Here is an 8,967-nt window from a genome sequence, read left to right on the forward strand (position 1 = left end):
CAGTTAACACACTGAGGCTGCAGTCAGTTAACACACTGAGGCTGCAGTCAGTTAACACACTGAGGCTGCAGTTAACACACTGAGGCTGCAGTTAACACACTGAGACTGAAGCTAACACACTGAGACTGAAGCTAACACACTGAGACTGAAGTTAACACAACCTTAGTATGTTAGTGTTACAGTAGACGTAGATTGGTAGATGTATAACTGTAGATGTGTACCTGCCGTCCCCTCCAGGAGCTGGTGACGGAGCTCCACATGCAGTCCATCTTCACAGATGTGGGGAAGCTGAGTCTGCAGGACCCCTCTCACAGTGCCATCATCCCCAGCTCAGTGGGACAGACAGGGAGTCCCAGCACCTCCACTGCCTGGCTCAGTCAGTCTGGAGAGGCTCACTATGCTCTGGCTTCACCTGCTGGAGGCATCATGGTGGTCACTCTGGCCCCCCATGACACTCAGGGTAAAGACAGCCTAACTGGCTTCACTGGTTTCCACACACGTTCTCCAGTCGGTCCTATAACTGCGTGTGTTGCAGGTGGTGTGTCGGTGCTGGAGCTGAAGAGGAGCTCCATGATGCAGAGGCTGTCTGGCTGGATGCCCACAGCCATCCGTGGGGAGCAGAGTCCCGCAGATCTGGTCCTCAGTCTAGCTGTCAGAGAGCTAGAGGAAGACTCCTTCATCTTTGCCCTCTGTCAGGATTACAAACTGCGCATGTGGTCCTTCAGGGTGAGACCCTCACCCACCCATTCAACATCAGACATACTGCACACACACTGAGGCTAAAGCTAACAGTCCACAGGTAGCATTCAGTAACACAGAATAATAATTTTATTAATGTCAGTACTAACTAGTACTGCATTAAACAGAGGACTGCATTAAACCTGTTGTGTTTCCTCTACAGGAGCAGGCGTGTCTGCTGGAGGCGGACATGTTGGACTACATGCCGGCCTGTAAAGGAGTGAAGCGTCTGGCCGGTCAGGGTCATCGGCTGAGGCTGGCGTTCTCCTCCACCACAGGCCTCTGCCTGTCCGTCTACCTGGCCGTACCTCAGAGAGGACAGTTCACCGTCCTGCAGCTCGTCGCCACTGACAACAACCGCTACAGCCTCGACCACATCTCTTCTCTCTTCACCACACAGGTAAACTGCAGCTGGTGTCATTTCTTTTATCTTCTAACATGTTTGTTTGATTAATAAATGAGCTAAATACTGTCTGTCAACAGGAGACTCTGGTGGATTTCACTCTAACCTCAACAGACATCTGGGGTGTCTGGGTGGACGATTCTAACACCACTGTGGTCAAATACATCAACTTTGAACAGTGAGTAATGTCAGGAATGATCCTCTCTCTTGTCATGAATCTGTCTTTATTATGACACTGTGTGTGTTTTCCAGTAACACAGCCGGTCAGTGGAACCAGGTGTTTGTTCAGCCTCCACCTGAGGAAGAAGTCCATATCGGAGTGGACCAGGACCCCAGAGTAAGACCAGTCCCACACCAACAGCCACTGATAAAACTGTGACCTCTGACCTCTGCATGGGGAACAAATAGTGATCATTAAAATATGAAATTAGACTTTATGGTATCCAAGTGATCAGGTGTGTCTCCATGGTAACTAATGTTGACTGTGTGATGAAATACTGTGTGTTGTATGTTAACAGGAGACATACCTGGATGTACTCTTCTCTCCGCTACGCTTCACAGCTTCAGCCATCGTTAAAGCTCTACAGGTGAGAAACTAGCTGCTGTAGTTTAAACTCTACAGGGGAAACAAGCCGCTGTAGTTAAAGCTCTACAGGTGAAACTAGCCGCTGTAGGCGTCCGGTAGAGAGGCGAGCAAGGCCCTGAAATCCCTCACCGCCTGGTTCACGGTTGAAGCTCTCAACCAGTTGAAACCTACTGCGGCCGGCTACACTAGTCGCCACAGGACAAGGTGAAACTAGCCGCTGAAACGTTGAAGCTCTATCAAGTGAAGACTCACGTGCTTGTAGTACCTGAAGCCTCTACAGGCCGCTGAAGAGAGCGCTGCCCTACGTGTGGTACGTGCACGAACTGTCTTCGTTTGTTTTCCAGATCTACCGCAGAGGCTCAGAGAGGATCTCTGATCTGTCCTGGGAGAGTCTGAAGAAGGAGGTGACAGTAGCGGTGGAGAGTGAGGTAAACAGAATTGGACTTTACTACAGAGAGCTGAAAGATTTGAATATCTCATACTTAAACAGTGTCTGGTGCTGGCAGTAATCTCTCATTTCTTTCTGTCTGTCTGTCCTCCTGTCTGTGGTCGTGCAGCTGCAGAGCAGTGTGACAGAGTTTGAGTTTTCTCAGGAGGAGTATCGTCAGCTGCAGGTGGAGTTCTGGTCCAAGTTCTACGCCTGTTGTCTGCAGTACCAGGAGGCTCTGTCCATGCCTCTGGGTCTGACTGTGAGCCAGCACACCAACATGGTCTGTCTGCTCAAGAAGGTAAAGACACTGCTCACCTGACCAAGTAGATCTGTTACACACTGACCAAGTAGATCTGTTACACACTGACCAGGTAGATCTGTTACACACTGTGTGATGTATTTATATTCTGTATTCTGTGTTTCAGGGCTTTGTGTCCTTCCTGCTGCCGTGTTTCGCTGTGGATCATTTGTACCTGTCTTATGATGAGTACCTGTTCTCAGAGGAGGAGACGCCCATCACTGAAGGTAACCACACCTTTACTCTGCTGACGGAGCTTGGAGTGTTGAACTAGTGCTGTGCTGTAGTATATGTTATAATTATGTAATAATGTTACAATAATGTTATAATGTCATAATAATGTTACAATAATGTTATAGTTAATATAATATTGTGATGATAATGTAATAATAATGTTATAATATTGCGACAATGTTATAATGTGACAATGTTACAATAATGTTATAACTGTGTTATAATAATGTTACAGACCCTGAGGTGGGCCGTGACGTGCTGCAGCTGGTCCAGTGTCTGAGGCTGGTCAGTGATGCTGTTTCTGGAGAGATGGCATATGAGATGGAGAAAGCTCTGGAACACCTTCAGTCCCCTGAGAGAGCAGCTGAACTTGTGCTGGAGAACATGCTGTCCAATGACAGGTCAGGGTTCTGATGTATTGATTACACTGAGTTTATTGTAACTGAACAGAGGTCAGTGTCACTGGAGGAGATGGATCAGTCCATACGTGTAATGAATCAGATTGAGCTGCAGTCAAGTGTGAGCCTATTGTGACGTCACCCATTGGTAAAACAGAACGAGCCGACTTGACGTACTGCGAGTTGAGCTGCTCTCATTGGCTGCTCTTGGTTTGGAAACAATGGCGTCTCTCCTGCTCACACAGGATCTGGTATTCCAGATAAACAGGTAAACATGGTGTTTTGTGGAACAGATTCCCTGAGTTTGACAGTTTGATCTCAATTTCTCTGCGTTGAGTTGGGCGGACTCACTGAGAATGAGCTTGTCAATTACAAGGTAGGCCCGAGCCCTACACCCTGCTTTATGGTCTGTTTTGACTCTAAATGGACCAAACCATACTAAAATGAAAACCATCACTCAGCCCAGAAGCTAAGTGTGCCATGTCTAACAACAAGACCACGAGCTATCAGCCCTGTGATGGAGCAGATCTTCTGGACCAACGATACAACGTCTACTACGGCGGTGCAGCTGACACAAGAACAGCCAATGGATGTCAGTGGAGTAGAGCAAGTGATGTGAGTTATTAGGTGCTGTCGCCTGCTGTCAGATACCTTTTGATACATGACTTCAGTTTATTTTATTTCACAGACAGTTTTCACTGGAATCCTCAGTAGTTCGGCAAGTAATGGATACCCAGCAGCCAATCAGACATCCAGTCATCAACACAGACCCACTAATATAAATGTATCAGTTCTTAGGATGAGTGTGGTGCGAATGAATATTGATGAAAGGCTGTAACAAAACTTGATCCTCGCATGATAACCGAACCGACCGACATCAGAACCACAACTGCAGGACGTGCGGAACCCTATGCGGCATCGATGGTCCTGCTGCGGACGAGATGGACCACTGCGAGACGGATCAGACGTGGCAGGGAAGGGAACCGTTGAGGCCTGCGTAAGGATCATTAAACTTAACTTCATCATAGGTATAAGAATAGTTAATGTCACCATACGCTGGACTCAGTGGTTTCGTTTCTGCATCTGTTCTGCAGGCAGCGACTCTGAACGTGAAGGATCAGCCTGTCCTCAGCTTGTACGGCAGCACTCATGCACGTGTCCTGTGGCTGTCAGGCGTCCTGTAACCTCGCCAGGACCCGGGCCCTGTTCTGGAGAGACCTGCTGATTCTTCTCAGAAACTTCTACCGCGCCTCGGAGTCAAGTGTGTGCTACGTACAGTACGCACACACACACAACACACCACCCAACGACACACACACAACACACAACCACACACACACGACCTGACCATTAGTCCTTTAGTCTATCTGCAGTAGCCAGCTACTAAATGAGCAATAAAATGTTCAGACAACAGAGATCTGCTTCAGAATATGTTGATCACTTTTCTCCAGGTGTCCCACCGACGTGTCAAACACTCTGAGCCTAGTACACTAATACAGACACAGTGACACCCAGTGGGTCCAGAAAAGACCTGCACCAGACTTACATACTGACTACACACGATCCATACTCTGTGTGTGTGTCGTGTTGTGTTCGGGGTGTGTGGTGTGTTGGTGTTGTTGTGTGTGTGTGTGGTTGTCCTCAGGTGTTTCTGGGTGGGGGGGCTCAGCTGCTGCAGCTCCAGCAGGATCTGATCCCTCGGAGCTCCCACCTCCTCTCCTCCTATCACCTCCTCAAACACATCAGTCAGAGCCTGGCCTCCTCCGTCCCCGTCGACATCCTGTGAGTACTGATACTGCACTGCCTGTGTAGTAGTACTCACTGATACTGCAGTATGAGTACTAGTACTCACTTATACTGCAGTATGTGTACTAGTACTCACTGATACTGCACTTCCCACTGCTGTACCATCACTCCATCTGTACTGATGTGAGAAATATGATAGTACTGGCTGTGTGCTGGTTGTGCTGGTGTGTCGTGTGACTATATACCGGGCGCTGTGTAATATTGTACCTAGCGTACCATGCGCCGCCACCCTTAATCCATGCCTATGCTCATGCTGCCATTGCAACCACGAAATTCTCGCATTTTGCAGTGCAAATCCAACATGACAGAAGTCTGCCCTCATAGTATGACTAAGTCTAATGGTTGTAAGTCCGATTCGGTGCGGTGGTCAATCTCGATGTCAGTAAACTCGGTAGCTGTCCGGGTTGGTATTGATTAGTGATTGGTACTGGTTGGTATTGCGTTTGGATTGAAGGTGTATTTCTATAAAGAATATGACATATTTGGTCCTGGTTGTATTTAAAGTTGATCAGACTCATTGACCCCTGACCTTTGACCCCTGCAGAGATGCCAACCTGCAGCACCTCACAGTGCTGGAGCTGTCTGACACCCCGACTCTGTCCTCCTGTAGATCAGGTCAGTGACTGATCTCAGATTCAGCTGAATATATCAGACCAGACATACAAAGACAATTTAAATAAACGGCTAAACAATGTGTATCTGATTATTGATTATTGGTTATTATTGTTCCTGTCAGCAGTGTTGAGTCCTCAGACGGTGGTGGAGCTCTTCTATCAGACTGCAGCCAGGAAGATAATCATCTCTCAGCTCTTCTGTCAGCAGCAGACCAACTCCTTGCTGCTCTGGACCCACATGGTCTCCAACGTGGTCCACTTGCTGGCTCAGCTGCTGTATCCTTCATACAACGTGATCAATACCTCACTGGAAACTAGTTATAAAAGTAAACCTAGGGTTCCCATGCCTCCTGGAAATTTAGAGACTAGTTTTTCAGTCCTGGAAACACCTGGAAATTGATTAAAATTATTATCAAATAGCCTGAATGTGTTGAACCTTTAACTGTATGGTCTTTAGTTTGACAGTCGACTGTTGGTGGAGAACCGGCAGTACGACACGGAGCACGTTTACCGGCCAGCGAACGAACTTGCAACGATCTTTCCGGTGTCCTTTTTTAAAATTCTCATAAAAGTGAAAGTGGAAACTTGTTGTTGTTGTGGTTAATACATTCACACACAGCAATGTTCATTGTACATACAAACACTTTTTAGCTAGTAATGTATGTAATGAATGAGACTGGGGTTCAGCTACCACTGAATGATATGACTGTCCTGTACTGTCGATAAAAACCCATGAAAATGATTCTTAAGAAGAATGGGAGAGAAAGGGAAAACAGTTGTGATATTTCTTTCATAAGTCATTAAACATCAAAGGCAACTTGTTCCAGTGAGAAGGAAGGAAGTGAGTTTAGTGACGTATGGATCAATGTTTTTGTGCAGGAAACTACAATGATTTATCAAATGAAAAGCGAACTCAGCGATTGGTTGATGTTAATCATATGTGGAACGAACACATTCACTTTATACTTCTTTAATCAGTGAACAAGTGGAAGATACACAAGTTTAAAATAGAAGAAAAAGATAAAACTGAAGTTTTTGATAAAATAATTAAATTGAATCAATATGGGGAAATATTCAGCGTGATGAAGAGGAGTTCTTACAGCTGCAAGTGAAGATCAGATGCATTATATTTTCTTTATTGTAGTGACTTGTTGAATCTTAACTGATGTGCCCCAGTTGGCCCAGTAACCCTGGTTTCCAGTTCCCAGAGTGTCTGATGGCCAACTGTCAGTACACACAGCTGCAGGTGAGTTCAACTCATCTGATCCTTCGTCTCACGTTATCATTTAATCTCTTTCATATCAGTGTTCACATGTTTAACTCCACATTGTCTGTCAGACATTACAGGAACAGCTCCACTGTTGGTACTTATTGTGCTCCAGATATTGACATCATTGTTAAATCTATATAATCTATATACACTGTGTAATCTGTATAATCTAAATACAGTGTTCAATCTATATACAGTGTTTAATCTATTTAATATATATACAGTGTTTAATCTATATAGTGTTTAATCTGTATAATCTATATAGTGTTTAATCTGTATAATCTATATACAGTGTTTAATCTATATAGTGTTTAATCTGTATAATCTATATACAGTGTTTAATCTTTATAATTTATATAGTCATATATCACATTGTGTATCTCACCTGTGTTGTCTGTGTGCAGGAGTATGTGAGGCTCATTGGACCCTGGTGTCAGGTGAACATCGGCTCGTGTCGCTTTATGCTGGGTCAGTGTTACCTGGCCAACGGGGAAGGTCAGAAGGTGAGTGACCACCAGACCTTCTGTACACCTGGAGGCATTTTACCTGTTGACTCATTGTACTTTTTGTCCATTGTGTGTTCAGGCTCTGCAGTGCTTCCAGGAGGCAGCGACGGAGGTGGAAAAAGAGGAGTTCCTGATGAGACTGACGGGCAGCGAGGAGGAGGAGGCTGCATCCACCCCCAGACTACAGTACTACAACAAGGTACACCTGGATGAGCTCCACCAGACAGAAATTAAACACTAATCAACTGATCAATAATGAAAATAATCAGTTTAAAGGATATCACACAGTGATTGAACCATGTTAGTGTCGAGTTCAGTGTGACAGCAGACAGGTGAGATTCAGGTAGAGCTACCATTCACGTACTTCCTGTTTCCTTCTGTTGGTTCAGGTGCTGCGTTTGTTGGAGGACGTTGGTCTACCTGAGCTCGTCATCCAGTTGGCCTCTCTGGCCATAACAGAGGCAGTGAGCGACACCAACAGCCAGGTAATGTTGATATGTCGATCAATCATATAATATAATCAATACGTTTATAGATATTGATCTATGGAGCCATTATTGTAGCANNGGAGAGTTGTGTAACTGTATCTCAGTCTGCGTGTACATAATCAGATTTATAATCTGTACAAAAATCTGCAAATACATTTACAGATGTTTAACACACATTTGCACATCTGGATACGATTTGTAGATTATTTTACACATTAGTCTGATTATCTACACACAGATTGAGATAGTTACACAACTGTCTGCTCATGTTTGTAAATTGTTTTGCTCCATATTGATCTATAATCAATAATGTGTTTGTGTTCAGGTGTTTTTACCTGTAGTTTATAGATCTTGATCTATAATCAATAATGTGTTCAGGCCGCTCTGTGGACTAGAATATTCAAACATCACCTGGACCTCGGACACAACAGTGAAGCGTATGAAGCACTCACACAGAACCCAGACAGCAGCATGTACGTATTGTTATTATTAACGGTTGATACTGTGATCAGTATAAAATCAATCAATCTGATAATCAACTTTTATTACTGTAAAACTGACCTCTAATAGAGACAGCAGGCCAGTAAAGGAGACCGGTGTCTTACTGCTGTTTTCTGTTTTTTAACGTTGTGTTTTCAGGCAGCTGGATTGTCTCCGTCAGCTGGTGGTGGTTCTCTGTGAACGCTCTCAACTCCAGGATCTGGTCCAATTCTCCTACGTCAACCTGCACGACGAGGTAACACCTTCATCTGACCTCTGACCTTTGACCTCTGAACTGCCTCAGTAACTGCTGCAAACTTGTACTTTGATGAGATGAGATTATTAACATGTCTCCAAAAAATCTTGTTAAATGTCAGCCTTGTTGTTACGTACAGGAAGTAGCGATTTATTAATTATGAAATTAAGAGAATATCTGTGTTCAGGTGGTGATTTATTGATTATGAATGAGGGAATATCTGTGTTCAGGTGGTGATTTATTGATTATGAATGAGGGAATATCTGTCTTCAGGTGGTCAGTATCATTGAGTCTCGAGCTCGAGGGTTGGACCTGCTGGCTCACAATTATTACGAGCTGCTGTACGCCTTCCACATCAACAGACACAACTACAGGAAAGGTAACATCTGTAACACCGTCTGTAACATCTGTAACACAGGGCTGCAAAATTCATTGAACATTAATTGTGTGTGTGTGTGTG

The 8,967-nt window shown here is 44.8% G+C and overlaps 1 protein-coding gene across 1 annotated transcript in view; it reads left to right on the top strand.

Moving 5' to 3' along the window:
- Window positions 1–213: 213 nt before the first annotated feature.
- nup160 (nucleoporin 160) overlaps window positions 214–8,967 on the top strand; it is a gene marked incomplete at its 3' end in the record, with an annotated part of 8,994 nt that continues 240 nt past the window's right edge. The window contains exons 1-22 of the mRNA XM_035665743.1: window positions 214–460; window positions 536–726; window positions 902–1,138; window positions 1,222–1,319; window positions 1,394–1,478; window positions 1,660–1,728; window positions 2,072–2,155; window positions 2,285–2,455; window positions 2,583–2,682; window positions 2,925–3,090; window positions 3,549–3,702; window positions 4,182–4,267; window positions 4,708–4,869; window positions 5,438–5,508; window positions 5,633–5,783; window positions 6,684–6,753; window positions 7,182–7,280; window positions 7,363–7,482; window positions 7,673–7,768; window positions 8,150–8,244; window positions 8,411–8,507; window positions 8,781–8,886. Of these exons, the coding sequence (XP_035521636.1) occupies window positions 214–460; window positions 536–726; window positions 902–1,138; window positions 1,222–1,319; window positions 1,394–1,478; window positions 1,660–1,728; window positions 2,072–2,155; window positions 2,285–2,455; window positions 2,583–2,682; window positions 2,925–3,090; window positions 3,549–3,702; window positions 4,182–4,267; window positions 4,708–4,869; window positions 5,438–5,508; window positions 5,633–5,783; window positions 6,684–6,753; window positions 7,182–7,280; window positions 7,363–7,482; window positions 7,673–7,768; window positions 8,150–8,244; window positions 8,411–8,507; window positions 8,781–8,886 (2,755 nt within the window). The remainder of the gene's footprint in view (window positions 461–535; window positions 727–901; window positions 1,139–1,221; window positions 1,320–1,393; window positions 1,479–1,659; window positions 1,729–2,071; window positions 2,156–2,284; window positions 2,456–2,582; window positions 2,683–2,924; window positions 3,091–3,548; window positions 3,703–4,181; window positions 4,268–4,707; window positions 4,870–5,437; window positions 5,509–5,632; window positions 5,784–6,683; window positions 6,754–7,181; window positions 7,281–7,362; window positions 7,483–7,672; window positions 7,769–8,149; window positions 8,245–8,410; window positions 8,508–8,780; window positions 8,887–8,967) is intronic.

The sequence above is a fragment of the Morone saxatilis genome, unplaced genomic scaffold (genome assembly GCF_004916995.1).
Source record: "Morone saxatilis isolate NCDOM2014 unplaced genomic scaffold, NCSU_SB_2.0 Contig2, whole genome shotgun sequence".
NCBI lineage: Eukaryota > Metazoa > Chordata > Actinopteri > Moronidae > Morone > Morone saxatilis.